General features: G+C 34.4%; 4 protein-coding genes across 6 annotated transcripts; all 4 read right to left on the bottom strand.

The window, feature by feature from the left end:
- Positions 1–4,171: 4,171 nt before the first annotated feature.
- Positions 4,172–5,142, bottom strand: C47B2.9 (RNA-binding S4 domain-containing protein). Its single transcript, NM_060876.6, has 4 exons — positions 4,910–5,142; positions 4,579–4,651; positions 4,437–4,517; positions 4,172–4,369 (listed from the first exon to the last, which is right to left on the bottom strand). Exons 1-4 carry the CDS (start codon positions 5,119–5,121, stop codon positions 4,274–4,276), a joined length of 462 nt encoding a protein of 153 aa, NP_493277.2. The 5' UTR covers positions 5,122–5,142; the 3' UTR covers positions 4,172–4,273.
- Positions 5,143–5,694: 552 nt separating this feature from the next.
- Positions 5,695–9,307, bottom strand: efsc-1 (Tr-type G domain-containing protein; the record flags this gene model as incomplete). 2 transcript variants are annotated; one of them, NM_060874.3, is made up of 8 exons in its annotated part: positions 5,695–5,901; positions 5,956–6,261; positions 6,315–6,648; positions 7,361–7,444; positions 7,508–7,577; positions 7,621–7,726; positions 8,131–8,253; positions 9,005–9,307. In NM_060874.3, 8 exons carry the CDS (start codon positions 9,305–9,307, stop codon positions 5,725–5,727), a joined length of 1,503 nt encoding a protein of 500 aa, NP_493275.1. In that variant the 3' UTR covers positions 5,695–5,724. The 2 variants fall into 2 exon arrangements, with proteins under 2 accessions (NP_493275.1, NP_493276.1); NM_060875.6 differs by lacking the exon at positions 8,131–8,253 and having other exon boundaries at positions 5,696–5,901.
- A 51-nt stretch (positions 9,308–9,358) lies between these two features.
- Positions 9,359–17,905, bottom strand: gale-1 (UDP-glucose 4-epimerase). Of its 2 annotated transcripts, NM_001025880.3 has the most exons (6): positions 17,874–17,905; positions 12,826–12,961; positions 12,511–12,740; positions 11,207–11,635; positions 10,477–10,590; positions 9,359–9,801 (listed from the first exon to the last, which is right to left on the bottom strand). In NM_001025880.3, exons 2-6 carry the CDS (start codon positions 12,938–12,940, stop codon positions 9,646–9,648), a joined length of 1,044 nt encoding a protein of 347 aa, NP_001021051.1. In that variant the 5' UTR covers positions 12,941–12,961; positions 17,874–17,905; the 3' UTR covers positions 9,359–9,645. The 2 variants fall into 2 exon arrangements, with proteins under 2 accessions (NP_001021051.1, NP_001021052.1); NM_001025881.8 differs by lacking the exon at positions 17,874–17,905 and having other exon boundaries at positions 9,361–9,801; positions 12,511–12,746.
- Positions 15,887–16,531, bottom strand: prx-11 (Peroxisomal biogenesis factor 11; the record flags this gene model as incomplete). The annotated part of the gene is made up of 1 exon (NM_060872.3): positions 15,887–16,531. The coding sequence occupies one exon, from the start codon at positions 16,529–16,531 to the stop codon at positions 15,887–15,889; it is 645 nt and encodes a 214-aa protein (NP_493273.1).
- Positions 17,906–17,907: the final 2 nt, after the last annotated feature.

The following is a 17,907-nucleotide window of genomic DNA, read 5'->3' as shown; positions in this document are numbered from 1 at the left end:
GTGTTGTAATTGGAATAGTTAAGATTTTTCTGGAAAATGCGGTGTTGGAAGTGTGTGTGAGTTGAAGTGGTGACGTAAGTGGTTATTAGAAGTGAAGATTTTTCTCAAGTTCGAAGGTTCAGATAACATGAGAAATTGGAGAATTTGGCACATTTGCAGAGGCTAAGAATATACAAACTACAACGTTTTTCAGCCTCCCCACGTTAGGAAACTACAAACTACAAGACCCTTAGCATCAATCAAAGTCGATAACTACTAACTGTAAGGTTGTCAGCGTAGATCAAAATGTGAAGACTACAAGCAACCTTAACATGATTAGATACACTACAAACTACAAGCTACAATTTTCTTGACTTCGACAGAACAAACTTATTCAGCCTCACCCAAAATTTGAAACTACAAACTGCAAGTTTCTCTAGCCTCACCCAAAATGTACAAACTACACAACTTATAGCTTTAGCCAAAAATTCACAACCACAAACTACAAGAATAGATTCATGCAGACTACGAACTACACAATTCTTTAAGCCTCAAACTCAGAAAAAAAAAATTTTTCGGCTCAAGGTCCAAAGGCGTGCCGGATGATAAATGGGTGTTGTTTCAATGGATCACCACTTTTTTCAATTTTTTCGAAAAATAAGAAACCAAATTTTGAAATTCTTTTATAAATATTTCATTTCTCACGATCACGATCTTGTATCAAAAATCGGTCAGTTACCGCTGTCTGATCATAGTTTTACGTCAGAGCTCGGAATAGTTCGTTGGGTGAGGCTAGAGAAACTTGTAGTTTGTAGTCTAGGGCTCTAGGGCTTTTTTATAGTTTGTAGTCGATTAGCCTCACCCAGCCCGACACTGAAATTCAGTGCACTTTTCCAGTCTACCCACTACTTTTTTTTAATGCCTCGCCCTATCCGTTTCAATTTTTTTCGTCCCGAGAAACCTTTTTTAAGTGTATTCCAACTCTTTCTCTTTTTTTTTCTATTTCTCAACAATTCGTAAAAGCAGTGGTGTAAGTGGGTGTAAAAATAGTGGTCCCCAGGGGGCAACTGGGATCACTACTGACATTACACGTCACTCTGAGAAGAAGAAAAATGTAGGCGTTGAAGTAATGCCACGTGGCATTAAATATCCACAAAATTCACAAAGTTCGACATTTTTCTTTCATATTTTAATGTTGTGCCACAAATCAAATATACAAAAAATCTTCCATTTTCTATATTTTCCAAGAAGAACTACATATTTCTTTTTGTTTTGTATTCACTCTACGATGAACACAAATTTCACCAAAGAGCGACAAATTCATTTTCAGAAAAGAAGCCTCGAAAATCCACCCACCAGTTCGGGGGGTATAAAATGCGAGACGTACTGAAAAATAGAGTATGGTAAATATGAAAGTGGAACTGGACTCAGAACAGAAATCGAGTTGATACCCCTTTTTATTTTCTGGGTAATAATACAAGCTACATTGTTTATCAGTTACTATTTGGTTTTAAGATATAAAACCTAATAACATGGCCTGAAAAAATATATAAAGAATTATAATGCTAACTAGGTATGTACCAGGGCTCGGCGGCATTTTTTCGGCAAACACACTAACTGACTTATTACAACATGATTATCCAACTTTTTCGATCTAATGTTGATATAGGAGTGTATAAAACTGGAAGGCTTGAAAAGTCCTGAAAGTTGCAGTTTGCCAAAAAAACTTTTAACGGCACTTTTTTGCTAACGTCACCTTTCAGGCATGATTTGACAACTTTTCCAAGCTTTACAACAAAAATAAATGCAATTTTCAGATAAAACAACCCGTTTTTTACATTTGATATCAATTTTAGATCAAAAAGTTGGAGCACCATATTGTAATAAGCAAGTTTGCAGCGTTTGCCGAAAAAATGCCACATACCCCTGGTATGTACTTGACCAGGTGGCCGATGCGTTCTGAAACTTTGGTTGAGGTTCAGGAAATGTTGTAGTTTGTAGTATTTTAGCTTCACAGTTCGGTAGGAACGATCTTCACCCTATCGACAAATAACGTCATTCATACCTATATCAAATACCAAATTGGCATTCCCATTGTTTATTATTCCACGTCGTCAAGATTTTTAGAGGAAGATAAGTGGGTACTTGATCATAAAATGTATATATTTAGACTTTCAACTAATTTCGATACCTTTAGGTTTGAGAAAATTCGAAAGAATTTTTATAGAAGTTAAAAACCTGGAAGTTGAAAAAGAGCAAAAAGTGTTGTCAGTTTACTAGGACTTCCAAGGGAGGCAGGGCCCTACACTATGGCGAGAAGTCACAGGCTTGGTGTTTACACCACATAGTGCGAAGAAAGGTGGTTCTTCCACCGCTGCTGACACTGTTCGGGTTCCACCTCGCAATATATTTATGGAAGGCGCGGATCGCGGCGCGAGGCAGTCGGATGTCGCCGCAAGGCGGGCGCGGCTTTTATTTTGGTGCCTGCATGAAACTACAGTTTATATTTCACACTATAAACTAGAAATCTAGTTGAAAATCCTATTACATAGAAACTACTTTTCGTTGACCAATGATAACACTACCAACCAGGGGTGTGCGGCAAATTTGCCGAATTTGCCGTTTGCCGAGCACGGCAAATTTCAAAAAAGTAGATTTGCCGAATTTGCAGAGCTCGGCAAATTTCAAAATTTGCCGCACACGTCAAAAATATGACAGTACAATTTTGACTAAAACTATTGATTTTTTAGCCAAAAATTTAGTAAAATGATACAAAATTGAGCTATTTTGATGCTTAAACAGACATACTACGCGGAACTTATTCAGAAACCAGATGTGTGTCAAGAATTCAGTAGTTTTGGTGCTCCAAAAAACATTAAAAAATATCAAATTTTTCCGAGTTTGTTAAGCACGGCGAATTTGCCGAGCTCGGCAAATTTGCCGAATTTGCCGTGCTCGGCAAATTTTGAGATTTGCCGCACACCCCTGCTACCAACTACAAATAACTTTACCAGCACGTTTTGCTCTTTTTCAACTTCCTGGTTTTTAACTTCTATAAAAATTATCATGTCCGGTAATTTTCCCGAATTTGCCGAAAATTCAATCAGATAGCCGCCCACCCCTGTGAGCTCGATGACCTTAATCAGGTAATTGATTGTTTTTCCATTGTTCAGAAGGTGTTTTTGGTGAATCTCGGGGCCAAAACATGTGTCCCAAATGTTCCCAATAAACTTACCGCTCAACTACTCCACCAAATTGGCCAGAACCTAATGGATGACGCACCCTCCTCCTCTTCGTCTTCAAGTATCCTCCACCACCCAACTACCCCCGACGTTTTCTGATCATTAGTCTAGAATACTACCTTAAGACACTTTTCTCCAGGGGATTCAACTCATCCCAAATTGGTTTCATCATCGCAAATCGAGTGTGGAGATGGACACAAAAACTCTGTGTTTTTCTCGGCGGCAGAATATGTGAAGATGTAGGAATATTTTGGAACAGGGGAGACGTCACTGGTGACGTGGCAGATGATCAGGAGCTAATGATGTTTGCAGAAGTTGGGGGACTAAAGAGCAGAAGCTAGGTTGGTGGCCGAGTTTTTAAATTTTCGTGGCCACGGAATATTTGTTAGAAAAATAATGTCATTGTCTATTAAATTGCAAGAAAAAATTGGTGGCCGAGTTTTTTTTTAAATTTTGACATCATTTTTAATGACGGCCGAGTTTTCTAATATTCGCGGCCACTTATCAAATAAATTTCTTTTAAAATTACATGAGAAGAATCGCGACCGCCGAAAAATAATCAATGGCCGAATTTTTAAATTTTCGCGGCCACGTATTATTTACATTAAAAATACGGTCCCAACAAAAATTAATTCTCAAAAAAACTAGATTTTGTGTAGAATTTTAATTTGTTTAAAAAAAATTTTAGGCTTTATTTTCAGGCTAAATTGCTAAAAAAAAAGTTGGTGGCCGAGTTTTTCCCTTTTCGAGGCCACGCAGCAATTTGGACAGAGAAAAGTGATTTTTATGCCCGAATTAATCTGAAAATCGATTTTTCAAAATTTTCTTGAAAATATAACAATTGGTGGCCGAATTTTCTCCCCTCATGTTGCAAAAAATGTAGATGTTCCTCCATTTTTTTTAGAAATTCAGTTCCGTTCCGCCTATATGATTTTGATTAGAAAACGCTTAAAAGTGCAATTCTATTTATTTCTATCAGCAAGACACATTGAAAAAGTGAGAAATACATAAAAAATCTAAAAAAAAAAATTGAATTCCCGGGGCCACATTCTCTATCCCTGCGAGGATCTCCAGTTGTCTGACAAAAAGTTTTTCCAGCTTTTCACTTCAATATTGTATCCTTGCTCGGTTACTTCGTACGACACAATCTGAAACAAAATTGTTGAGGCTGAGAAACTACAAACTACAAAAACTATTGTAGTTTGTAGTCCCTACCTCGGTCCGTTCCACGTTTGCCAACGCGGCATTGTCGGCGAATGGTGATTTCCAGATTTCTACGACATCTTCCTGGCAGACCTGAATGAAATTAAAAATTGGTTCAGGCTAAGAGACTACAAACTACAAACTACAAACTAACATTATAGGCTTTCTTCGTGTACACCTCCTCATTCACTCGGACTTTTCCCTGCATGATAAGCTTGACGACTTCGCTGAAAATTGAAACGTTGAGGCTAGCCGGCTACAAAATACACTTTCCAAAATGACAATTTGGGTCCTGGCACGAGAAAAATTTTCCAGCTACAGTAACCGTAGAGTATTTCGCATTTTTATTCAAATTTGTCATAAAAATTTGAAAGTTCTAAATTTTCAAAAATGCTGTTCGGAAGTTCAAATAAACCGGTACGGTAGTCAGAAAGTTTCGGTCGTGCCAGGACCACTTTCCCGCTAGACTACAAACTACACAGCACCTGCTGCTCTGTCCAGTGGCTCGATTCACAAAAGTGTCTAATCGTCGGCTTCCGGCTCGCAGAGTCTTCAATTTGTAGTCTTTCGGTAGTCCATCATCGCCCACATCCACGTGGCTACCACCACGTGAAGATGACGTGGGCTTCTTTTTGTTGAAAAGAGCCGATGTTGTTGTCAAAGTACGCCGAGAAATCGGACGGACGGCGGTGAGCATTAATCCTGGAATTTGAAATTTCTGAAAAAAAAAATGCTGAAAGTGAAGGGAAATGTGTGTTTCCAAGCGGAATTTGTAATGTGGCCGCGGAAAAAATTTGAACATTGGTGGCCGAGTTTTTTCTTACACGGCCACGTTGGGAGAATTCAAGAAATAAAACGTTTTTTTGGAAAATTTAAGGATTATTTCTGGAAATTTGTTGGCTTTTTTTGAAAAAATTAAGAAAAAATGAATTTTAGAGGGAATTTTAACAAATTTTTGGGAAAAATTGAAAATATTTTTGAAAAATTCAATTTTTTTAAAGGAAATTTAGGATTTTGTGGAAAATTTAACGATTTTTTTTTTGAAATTTTGGTGATTTTTTAGAGATCAAATAGTGTAAATTTAATGACAAAAATTTATTCTTTTTGTGGTTGGAAAATTCATAGATTTTTGAAAGATAATTTGACAATTTTTAGAAAATTGGAAGCTAAAAAGCCGACTTCTCTGGAAATCTGAAAAATGCCAAATTAAAATATTAAAAAGGCTCCAAACCTTGATTTTCAGTCAAAAATCCAAAAAAATATTCAAGTATAAAATATTCAAATTTTTATTTTTTTAAAATTAATCAGGTACATAACTGACAAGTCTATTCTCATTATGATATTTCTTCAAAAAAAGTGAAATTTCCTCCTTCTCCGTCAGAATTCCGTCGATTTTTTCGGCGAAGGTTACACGAAATTTGCCCGATTTTCCGAAAGCGCCTTCGATTTTTCCACGTGGACCAGATGAGGTGCAGATCTGAAAAAAATTAAATGGGTCAAACTACAAACTACATACGTTTTTCTACACCACCTGAAAACCGCGAAAAACGTCAAAATTCGTTTCGGCCTTGAACATTCCAGTACAAATCGCCGAAAATCCATCTTTTTCCACTCTTTCCACATGTCCTTTTCTGCATTTTCTCGTAAATCTCGGCGGCAAATTTTTCCCATTTTCAGGCAAAATTTGGCTGAAAATTCCGGAAAAAGCGAAACGGCATCCACTGCCCGGTTGTTGTTCGAGACGGGCGGCCATGAACGGGTTACTGTAGTTTTCGGGTAGAAATATCGATTTTTCGAATGAAAATAGCACTTGGCACGGTGCCAGGAGACTTGGAAGCTGGAAATTGTATGTTTTCCTTGGTAAAAATTGGAAAAAATCAATATTTTTACCATTTCAAATTCTCCATTTTCCTTTTCTTTGAGAAATTGACATTCCGCCATAACGGTCTCAAAAGCGACTGCCACGTGGATTTTCGATTTGGAATTTATTGATTTTCTAAAAAACTGGATAGGTTCCACGGTTGCCAGCACGAATTTCGTGGATTTTAGGGTTCCGAGCGGTCCGCAGATGCAACGGGAGAAACGATGTTCATCAAATGAGGGGGCGACAAGGAAGGCGGCTCGGGCGCCCGCCGCCACTTGGCCAACACGTTGTTTCCATGTTTCGAGGGTCTTGACACGACGTTTCTCGTTGAGCGCGGGAAATTCGATTTCGGTGTTTAGTCTGGAAGATGTAGTTTGTAGTTTGTAGTTTGTAGTTTGACAGGGACTTTGGAGAAGGCTACAAACTATAGACATAGACATGTCTTGTAGGTATTTTAGACAATAAAATTTTCCCAACAAAAAAAAATTCCAAATATTGGTTTCGCGCTAAATATTGTTTTTGAAAAATTCGAATTTTGCTCATTAAAAAAAAAGTAATTTCGCGCCAATTTTTCTAAAATTTGCAAATTTGAATTTTTTGAAATTCGCGCCAATTTCTTTTCAGAAAATTTGAATTTCGCGCCATTTTTTCGATTTTTTTTTTGAATTTCGCGCAAAAAATTTATTAGAAAAATTTGACTGTTGTGCTATTTTTTAAAATTTGAATTTCGCGGCAAAATTTAGTTTTTTTTCGAAATTTTGATTTTTGCTAAATTTTTAAAATATTAAATTCCGTACAAATTTGTTTTTGAAAAATTTAAATTCAGAGGCGAATATTAATTTTTTCCTGAAAATTTTTGAATTTCGCGTCCAATTTTTTTTTTCAAAAAATTTTACTTCGCGCCAATTTTTCAAAAATATGCTAATTTGAATTTCGCGCCAAATTTAATATCTTTTTTCTAAAATTCTTGAATTTGGAGCCAATTTTCAAAAACATTTTATCTGAAAGATTTAAATTTCGCGGTAATTTTTTTTTCGAAAAATTTGAAAATACTACAAACTACAAACTATACCTTAAAACTCCACGTATCACTGTCCCAGTAAGCACAGTTCCTTGTCCTTTGATTGCAAAGCAGTGATCAATTGCGATGAGGAATCTGGAAATTTTTTTTTTTAATTCCAAAAATAGGCCCCGCGCCCAAAAAATGGTCAAAACTCACTCGCCTTCCTCGTCACGTTTTGGCTCAAAAATCCTGGATTCAATGGCGAGTTTTAGATTTTGGAGCATTTCTGAAACAAATTCAAAGTCATGGCCTAGTTTTTTGTCGGCCACCTTCTTTAAAATATCCATCGGCCAGGGACATCTCAACGATCGGAGAATTCTCGTCAACGCCCATCGATTTTAGGCCTTTTCGCACTTTTTTCGCAGATTCTGAGATCTGAAAATTGGATTTTTAGCAGTTTTTCACGGGGTTTTTTCAATGAAAAAAAAATTGCAAATTTGAATTTTTTGAAAATCTCGCCAATTTCTTTTCAGAAAATTTGAATTTCGCGCCATTTTTTCGATTTTTTTTTGAATTTCGCGCAAAAAATTTATTAGAAAAATTTGACTTTTGTGCTATTTTTTAAAATTTGAATTTCGCGGCAAAATTTAGTTTTTTTTCGAAATTTTGATTTTTGCAAAATTTTTAAAATATTAAATTCCGTACAAATTTGTTTTTGAAAAATTTAAATTCAGAGGCGAATTTTAATTTATTCCTGAAAATTTTTGAATTTCGCGCCCAATTTTTTTTTCAAAAAATTTTACTTCGCGCCAATTTTTTTGGTTTTTTCAATGAAAAACCTTGGATTTTTCAGCTAAATCACATTTATTTAGCACAATTATCACTCGATTTGGGCAAAATTTGGAGGCTAACAGGAGGTGCTCGGCGGTTTGTGGTTGAATACCTGCTACAACGTCAATTATCTGAAATTTTGGGAATTTCATAGGAAGGGATACAGGTTTTATAAGAGAAAATTGATAGTTTTGGGGAAAGCATTTTTGGAAAAAAAAATTTAAAATTTTAATTTTTTTGAGAATTTATATTTGCAAAAATTGTGTGTTTTTTTTAGAAAGGATAGTTATTAAAATGTGAAAATTAAAAATCTGAAAAAACAATGTTTAAATCAAATTTCAAATTTTCAAAATTTGGAATTTCGCAAAAAATCCATTTTTTCGAACATTTTTAAATTTTAAATTTTTCAATATCAATTTTTGTTATTATTCAATTATATAAAAATTTGTGGTTGTAATTATTGATTTTATTTTGAAATGTACTCTATTTAACTGAAAATTTTAAGAAAAAAATGGGAATTTTTTTGATTAATCGAAAAAAAAAAAACATTTATACAAAAATCGAATTTTCAAATGTTAAAAAATTTTTTTGAAATTTTTAATTTTTTAAAAGTATTGATTATTACCTAAATTAATTATTAGGAAAAACCTTAAAAGATGTTATAATTTGGAAAATTAAAAAAATTGTAGAAAATCCAAAAAAATTAATCATAATTTTGCTAATTTTTTAACAAGAAAAAACTTATAAATCGCTGATTTTTTAAATAAATTCAATTATTTTCTCCGAAAAAAATTAGTTTTTGCATTTTTTAAAATTGAAAAAAAAAATTTAATTTATTTTTTAGAAAATGTTTTTTTTTCGAAATTTCCAACAAAATCCCACCACAATAGCCATATCAAATACAGTACTCGCTGCCAAGACCGCCCGTATTAATCCCGAATGCCCAGGGCAATCGATAAGAGCCAATCGCCTTCCAGATAGTGACGTCATCGTAGAGAATCCCAAATCCAAAGTATTTCGGCGGATTCCATCGGTGGTTGTGGATGTTGCGTGGGCGTCGAATGCTGACGTTGATCCGAGTTCGGCGATTCGACGTGTTAATGTCGTTTTTCCCGAATCCACGTGGCCCAGAATGCCTAGATTGAGAGGTCCTACCGATGATGACGTAGATGGTGGTGACGTCATCTTTTTTCGGATTTTTTTGTTGGATTTTCGAGCTTAATAATTCAAAATATCTTTAAAAGGAAGCAACTTTTTTTCTAGATTTTAGAGCAGATTTTTACAAAATTTTCTAAATTTTTAAACATTAAAACCGTGTATCCCTTATATAAAAGTACAGTAATCAAAGGCACATGGGACTGGAAAAAGTAAAAAAAAAGTACATAGAAACGAATATTAATATATTACTATTTTACAGAGAAACATTGAGGGAAAAGGAATGTAGGTATTATGGGTGGGAAAATATATAATTTTAATTTTTTAATATTTTTAGAAAATCAAAATTTTAAAAATAAATAAATAAATTATGCGGAGAATCCTTGTGGATTCTTTGTCTGCCAATTCCATAGATCTGCACACATCTCTTCGAGACCAGTCTCGGCACGCCATCCGAGCTTCTCCTGAGCAAGTGAGGGGTCGCAGTAGACTGATGCAACGTCTCCGGGACGGGGGACTCCGATCTGGAAGATTTTGGTGAATTTTTTTGTGTAGTTTGTAGCAGGGGTGGGGGGGGGGGGGCAAACTATTTTTTTCCGGCAAATCGGCAAATTGCCGGAATTTGGAATTTCCGGCAACTCGGTAATTCGCCGGAATTTGATTTTTCCGGCACTTTGCCGATTTGCCGAAAATGAAAATTTCCAGAGAACCGGCAAATTGCGGAATTGAAAATTTCCGGCAAATTGGCAAATTGCCGGAATTCAGAATTTCCGGCAAATCGGCAAATTGCTGGAATTTAGAATTTCCGGCGAATCGGCAAATTGCTGGAATTCAAAAGTTCCGGCAAACCGGTAATTTGCCGGAATTGATAATTTCCTGCAAATCGGCAAATTGCCGGAATTAACAATTTCCAGCAAATCGGCATACCGTTAATTTTCCGAAAATGAAAATTTCCGGCAAATTGGTAAACTGCCAGAATTGAAAATTTCCGGCAAATTGGTAAACTGCCAGAATTGAAAATTTCCGGCAATTTGCCGGAATCAAACATTTTCGGCAAATCGGCATTTCGTTAATTTTCCGAAAATTAAAATTTCCGGCAAACCGGAAATTTGCCGTAATCTTTTTCAGGTTCATTTTTGTAACCTTCTTCAAGCTCCAAATTTCAGAATCGCTGCTTTTGTAGTTTGTAGTCTCCTCACCTTAACCGGAATATCACGTCCGCTGACCTTTTTCAACGCATCAACCATCTGACGAACCGAGTAACCGACACCGGTTCCAAGATTGTAAATCTCGGTTCCAATGTTTCCGACGGTCTGGAAATTTGAATGTTTTAACGATTTTCCAGAGAATTTAACTGGGAAAAGGCGAAATCTCGCTTAAAATCGGAATTTCGAGAAGAAATTTCGTTAAAACTGGGGGTCAATTTCTCTGTTTCAGTAGAAAAATTCAAAAACTTCAAAAAGTTATAAATCTTCGTTTTTTCTTGTTTCAAATTTTGCTCCAAAAAAAACGGTACCGGGTCTCGCCACGACAATTTATTATTTTTTTTCTTACACACGGGTGCACCTTCAGAGAGTACTGTAATTAGAAAACTTCAGTTGGTTTTTGTTACAAAAATTGTTTATTTAAAAACTCAAATAAAACAATAAAAATTACAGTAATTGTTTTATTTAAGTGTTTTAATAAATACATTTTTGTAACAAAAACCAACTGAAGTTTTCCTATTACAGTTCTCTTTAAAGGCGCATACCTATTCACCGATTACCGTATTTATGGAGCAAAAATCGCGAAAATACGTACATTTTAGCGTCTGGGTAATATCTATTCAGTCTATAAAGGCCGTATTTTTTGGAGCAAAAGTTCTAGAAATTTCACGTCTGGGTTAGAATATAAGACATTTTAAGCCATTTTGCACCAAATATTATATACCTTAATTCTATCAAAAGCCTTAACATGTCCTTTAGCAAGATCAACAACATGAATATAATCCCGAACACCAGTTCCATCAACAGTATCAAATTGATCTCCATAAATAGTGAGTACTGGCAGTTTTCCAATAGCCACCTGACTGACGTATGGCATTAAATTATTCGGTACACCCTTTGGATCTTCTCCAATGAGCCCTGATTTGTGTGCTCCAACTGGATTAAAGTAACGAAGAAGAACCACATTCCATTCGGGATTCGCTTTTCCGACGTCAATTAAAATTTGTTCCATCATGTATTTAGTTTGACCATATGGATTAGTAATTCCCTGGCCGGTTTGGGATTTTTCGGTGATTGGGAGTTCGGATGGGGGTCCGTAGACGGTGGCTGACGAGGAAAAGACAAAGTTTTTCACGTTGTATTTTAGGCACATCTGGAATATGGATTTGGGTGAGGTTTTGTAGTTTGTAGTGAATATGGGGGATGCTTTTTCGATTTAAAATGGAAAATTTTTGATTTAAATTTTTTTCTGAAAATAACTTGAAAGTTTTGCTCATTTTTCTTATTTTTAAAAGAAAATTAGACAACTTAAAAATTTTTTTTTTTATTTGTAATTTTTGGAAAGAAAAATGTTTTTTTTTCCCAAAAACTGATGATTTTTTTGAGAAAAAAATTCAATGCATTTTTTTTACTTTTAACCAAATTTTTTCGTTTTTCGATTTTAGTTTGAAAAAGCGAACAATTTTCGTTTTTTGAACAAAGTTTTAAATTTTTCCATTTTTTTTTATTTTCAGAAGAAAATGTTTTAAATTTTCAGAGAGTTTTTCGCCATTTTTTTTAGAGAAAATATATTATAATTACAATTTTTGGTGAATTTTTAAGATTTTTTTTTCAATTTCTCATTAAAAATAACACTTGTTTGAAATTTTTTCGGTAAATTCAAAATTTTCAATTTTTCAATTTTTAAAAATCGAAAATGTTCATATCTCTATTTTTTTTAAATTTTCTCTGAAAGGTAACAAAAAATTAAAGAAAAAAAGATTTTTTTTCTTCTTCCATTTTTCAAAAAAAAAATTGAACAAACTACTAAAATTTTGTAGTTTGTAGTCTATACCAGGTCAATTTTTGGTTTTTTTTCAAACTGTTAGAAAATCAAAATTTTTCGTTAAAATTTTTTTTTTTCCAATCATTTTTTCTCTTTTTTTTCGATTTTCAGTTTTTGAAAATTAATTGGTATATTTATTTATTTTTTTAAAAAGAATTGAGAAAATCCAATTTTTGTCTAAAAAACGATCCAAAAACCAGTACCTGAATCAAATTCAAGCTGGCAACCAAATTATTGGAATAATATTGAAGTGGCTTGGCCACTGATTCTCCGACAGCCTTCAACGCTGCTAAATGAATAATTCCATCAAATTTATTCTCAGAGAACACTTTTTCCAATGCTGCTTCATCACATACATCAACATTCTGGAATGGAACATCTTTTCCAGTCAACTGAGCAACTCTTTTCAATGAAATCGCATTTCCGTGCTCATCTGTAACTGAAGACATTCAGGGAAAAGCGGAGAGTTTAAGAGTTTGCATTAGCGGATTTGATAAGCGGAAGCGTGGGAGTCGTACCGGAAATTGCGTTGGCGAAATTGTCAATGCAAAGTACTGTGTATCCAGAATTGAGCAGCTCGAGCACTGTGTGACTGCCAATGAATCCAGCGGCTCCGGTGACGAGAATGTGCATTGTTTTAGTGGGGAAGAGGTTCTGGAAACAATCACATAAGAATATTGAGGTGGAGGCTAAGCCTGGCGTTATTTTTTTGGAAAACCGAAAAATCGAAGAAAAAAGATTTTGGTCAAACTTGCTCAAAAAGTCTAATGCCACGTGATGCCAGGCTCTCCCATTACGGTTTGATCTACAAAAAAATGCGGGAATTTTTTGCTCAAAAATGTGACGTCAGCACACTCTTAACCATGCTAAATCAGTTGAGAACTCTGCGTCTCTTCTCCCGCATTTTTTGTAGATCAACGTAGATCAAACCAAAATGAGACACTCTGACACCACGTTCAATTTCTGTTGTTTGTAGGAAATAGGGCGTAAACCGTAAAAAATATGGTTTTTTGAATGAAAAATACCGATTTTGGAGTGTTTTGCCAAAAACGAAATTTTTTCGTTTTTCGGTTTTGCTCAAAAAAACCACAGAATTGTATAGCTAATTATTATAGTCACACAATTTTTGAGTATTGCACAACATATTTGACGCGCAAAATATCTCATAGCGAAAACTACAGTAACCCTTTAAATGACTACTGTAGCTCTGTTGTGTCGATTTACGGGGTTGATTATTTAAATGAATATATTTTCCATTTTATTTCCTCATTTTCTTGCTTAATTTTATAGATAACTAAATGATTTTAATCCGTTTCGATAATCGACCCCGTAAATCGTGACAAACGCTACAGTAATCATTCGAATTATTACTGTAGTTTTCGCTACGAGATATTATGCGCGTCAAATATGTTGTGCAATACGCATTCTCAGAACCTAGTGTTCGCGTAATAAAGCTAAATTAGCGAGAATGAAAACACGAATTAGTCTGAAATTTATTCATGAATCTACAAAAAAAAAAAGATAAAATCTCACTATTTGAACTTTTTCCAAATTGAGAACGTATAGCTCCGCCCAGTAAACCCTTCTGATTGGTTGAAAAGTGGGCGGAGCAAATCACTGATTGGTTTTTCTGACGCTATCTACCTATTTGGCTATTCGACGTTTTATATCGTTAATTTTTTTATTGTAATTACTCGGTCAACGCCTTTTTCCGAGACTTTCTGACCGTCAGACAACTGATATCATAGGTCTTTGCAAAATAGAAGTACGCGTGGTGATAAAATGATCAAGATTAGAGGTCACTGGGATCAGATTAACAAAATGAATTAGGAGAATTTATAGGTTTTCACGTGGTGTCAGAGTGTGCTATATCGGCTTTATCTACGTAGATCTACAAAAAATGCGGGAGTTCAGATCTCAACTGATTCCAAAAAAATTCCCGCATTTTTTTGTAGATCAAACCCTTATGAGACATCCTGACACCACGTGAGTTTTAAATTAAAACTAGGTGTGAAAAAATACATTTTTAATGAACTATAAAAAGTTTCTGGAACTTTTTGAATTTTACTCACTAATTAATTTAAAAGGATTTGAACGATTTTTAACTAGTTAGACGTCTAAAACGGAGGAATTCGACTAAAAAGCTTATATTAAATCTCCAAGTCATCAGAATTTTCAACAAAAAAATTCCAGGAAAACTAATGGATGGAAGATTGAAATTAAAATTGCCACAAAATTCATTTTGCTGTGCAAAAATTATTCATCACAAGCTGGATAAACATCAAATTTTGCAGGAAATGTGCAAAAAAGTCCAAATTATTTGTTTTTTTTGTGAGTTTTAAGCTCATTTTCAAGTAAATTAAGTGCATATTGTCTATTTGGATTCGTTATCTCTCAAATTTCAATCTCAAGACAAAGGAAAAAAGAAGAAGATCGAAAAGTATAAATGGCCGCTTGAATCTGGTCATTTATATAGGCCACAAGACGGCTGCTGTTGTGGAAGTGTACGTATGCCACGTTCATCTTGTTTCTCTGCTTCTCTCGGGCACTCTTTTCTCTCCAGATTGTTATAATTCCATAGTCCATTCCCACAGTCCAACAACATCAAAAAACCATTTAGAAAATGCGTTTTTTATCAGTCTCAGTTGCCGCCTACACAGAAATATGTATAAGCTTGCAAAAAACGATATGACGTAAATGATTTATTGACGAAAGGTGGTGGAAAACGATACATTATTCGACCCGGAGCTATGTGTCAATGAAAATGGTCTTCAAAGCTACCGTACTTTGAAGGGGGTAATGTGAAGCCTAATACAACTCAGGAAGATGGGAAATGAGATGAAATCGATGAAAAACTCAAATTTAGTTAAAACTAGTTAAATCAATTGCCTTTTGGCAAATTTTTTGTCGACAAATTCGGCATGTTGCCGATTTGCCGGAAATTTTCATTTTCGGCAAATTGCCGGTTTGCCATCAGATTTGCCGAAAATGTTTCAAGGGATTTTTTATAAGACGGAAACACTTAAAACAGTGCCTTTTTGAAATTTTTTCGCTATATATTTTTTATAGAATTTGCTTATTTTGCGATTTGCCGGAAATTTCAATTCTGGCAATTCGCCGATTTGCCGAAATTTTCAATTCTGGTAATTTGCCGATTTGCCGAAAATTTAAATTCTAGCATTTTGCCGGGAATTCCAATTCTGGCAATTCGCCGATTTGCCGAAATTTTCAATTCTGGCAATTTGCCGATTTGCCGAAATTTTCAATTCTGACAATTTGCCGATTTGCCGGAAATTTTCAATTGTGGTAATTTGCCGAATTGTCGGAAATTTCAAATCTGGCATTTTGCCGATTCGCCGGAAATTTCAATTTTGGCATTTTGCCGATTCGCCGGAAATTTCAATTCTGGCATTTTGCCGATTTGCCGGAAATTTTCAATTCTGGCAATTTGCCGATTTGCCGGAAAACATTTTCACAGTAGATCAAATAAAGTCTACCGATGTTTTTTTTTTTGCTATTTATAAACTTGAGCATTTCATCGATTTCATTTCCAATTTATTGTCTACATTCAAAACTACATCACCATAATTTATAAAATCCAATAATCGAAGCCAACAATGAAAACGAGGCACTCTGCCGCATCGACAACTTTCCAGCCCATAAAATCTTGTGTGGAAGGCTATTAACACCACTGATAAAGTCTGATGATAATCCGACAAGCGTCAAAATATCCTCCTGCGATTTTTCGATTCCTTTCCGATAAATCACTCTCATCTGTCGAACAATTCCATTGATAAGTTCTGATAACCAAAGGTAAAGACACCATTTGTAGAGCCTCGCTGAGTTGAATGCAAGGATCTTAGCGTCACTAAGCCAGGCGAGAAGCTCAACGAATCCGTAGACTGTGTAGATTCCTGTAACAGCTGCTCCTGTGAGGAATTCCAAAGGATCTCCGATTCTTCCAGTTTGAAAAGCTTGCATAATTTGTCTACAAGACTTTAACATTCCTGGATGGTTAAACTGTCTGGATACTAGACGGGCGGCACTAAGCTGTTTCGCTAGGCCCAGAATTTCTTTGGCATTATCTGGTGAAGTGGTACTTTTGAGTTGAAGATAGAATGCTAAAGATCTGATTGCTTTATCTCTTCCAGCATATGAAGAGAGTACTGTAGTGAGGTGATCGATATTTGTGTTAAGATGGGCAAGTGTTGTTGAGTTTACCATTTTTTTGGAGAAGCTGAACGAGAAGAGTTGATCATTGAGTTGATGGTTGAGGGGAAAGAAGAACAATATAAACAATAAAGAAAAGCTCATAGATCAAAAATTGATTAAAGTTGAAAAATAATATAATCAAAGATTTGCAGGGATTCTACAGTTTTCAAAGTGGAAATACTTTCATTTTTAATTAAAGTTTTGGAAATTTGAATTTCAAAATTTTTACCTTTTTTTTTAACAATTTAAATATTTTTTCATCCGAAAAATTGTGAATTTTTACGATTTTTTTGGTGAAATACAATTTTTCAACGATTTTTTTAAATAAAAATCACAAAAATTACGATTTTTGAATTTTTTTTTCTCTGAACATTTTTTTTGGTCAAACTTCGTAAAAATTAGAATTTTCCAGCAAGAGAAAATATGAGAAATATATTTTTTCGATTTTCTCGATTTTTCTGGTGTGAAATTGTAAACTTTACATTTTTTTCAGTTTTTTTTTTGTTTTTTCAGTTTTTTTTTTTTTTTTTTTTTTTATATTTTTTTTGTAACAAACATCACAAAATTTAGAATTTTTAAATTTTTTTTTCAGAAAAATCGTGAATTTTCTCGATTTTTCTGGTCTAAAATCGTAAAAATTAGAAATTTCCTTGTTTTCCGGGCGTAAAATTGAGAAAAATCCGATTTATTTGTTCTGGAATTGTAGAAATTAGTGTTTTTTTAATTATTTATGGCGAAAAATCGAAAAAAAGTTTTTTTAAAAATATATTTCCCTTTTAAAAATTAAAATTTTCAGTTTTTTAATCCTCACAATTTCATCAAAACAAACTCCAAAACTGACAGTTTTCGACGGAAATTTACGGGTTTCGTTCATACGAAAAACGCATAATTTTAGGTTTTATGCTATTTTTCAGCACATTTTTGAGTATTTTTCGCCTAAATTAAGTTTTTCGTGCTAAAATTTCAAATAAAACAGGTAAAAATTGCCAAAAGCAGCTGAAAGGTCGAATTCCAAAAATATATAAGCACTAAAAATCTACAAAAATTGCAGTTTTTCAGTCAAAATTCCAGTTTTTACGCCAAAAAACTGGAATAAAAATCAAATAAAAAGAAATCGAAATAAACTTTGAAACGGAAAGTTCTGAAAAAAATTGGGGTATTAGTAGTGATAAGAATAGTTCTCCTTATCACTACACTGTACTCCTTTAAGGCAATGTGATCGCGCATTTTCTCAGCGTCTCGTACTATCTCTCTCGTGATCTTTTTCGCTACGTCGGACTCTATAAATTAGGCAGATTTCTTTTGGTTCAGGCTACAGGGTTTTGTGTGTAGTTTGTAGTGGAGTCCAACTCACCTAGTAGGTTTAGTTGATGTGTGTTCTTCTGAAA

The sequence above is a fragment of the Caenorhabditis elegans genome, chromosome I (genome assembly GCF_000002985.6).
Source record: "Caenorhabditis elegans chromosome I".
Classification (NCBI taxonomy): Eukaryota; Metazoa; Nematoda; class Chromadorea; order Rhabditida; family Rhabditidae; genus Caenorhabditis; species Caenorhabditis elegans.
This window is presented reverse-complemented; position numbering and strand designations above follow the sequence as displayed.

What these genes read in the sequence shown, in the direction of transcription:
- C47B2.9 (NM_060876.6), bottom strand. Translation starts at nt 5,121, where the DNA reads ATGCTCACCGCCGTCCGTCCGATTTCTCGGCGTACTTTGACAACAACA. An exon ending in GCCACTGGACAGAGCAGCAG is followed by an intron (nt 4,652 to 4,909) that starts GTGCTGTGTAGT and finishes TTCAATTTTCAG; the next exon opens with CGAAGTCGTCAAGCTTATCA. An exon ending in ACACGAAGAAAGCCTATAAT is followed by an intron (nt 4,518 to 4,578) that starts GTTAGTTTGTAG and finishes AATTTCATTCAG; the next exon opens with GTCTGCCAGGAAGATGTCGT.
- gale-1 (NM_001025881.8), bottom strand. Translation starts at nt 12,940, where the DNA reads ATGCACATTCTCGTCACCGGAGCCGCTGGATTCATTGGCAGTCACACA. An exon ending in TTTCGCCAACGCAATTTCCG is followed by an intron (nt 12,747 to 12,825) that starts GTACGACTCCCA and finishes GAATGTCTTCAG; the next exon opens with TTACAGATGAGCACGGAAAT. An exon ending in AGGCTTTTGATAGAATTAAG is followed by an intron (nt 10,591 to 11,206) that starts GTATATAATATT and finishes TCAAATTTCCAG; the next exon opens with ACCGTCGGAAACATTGGAAC.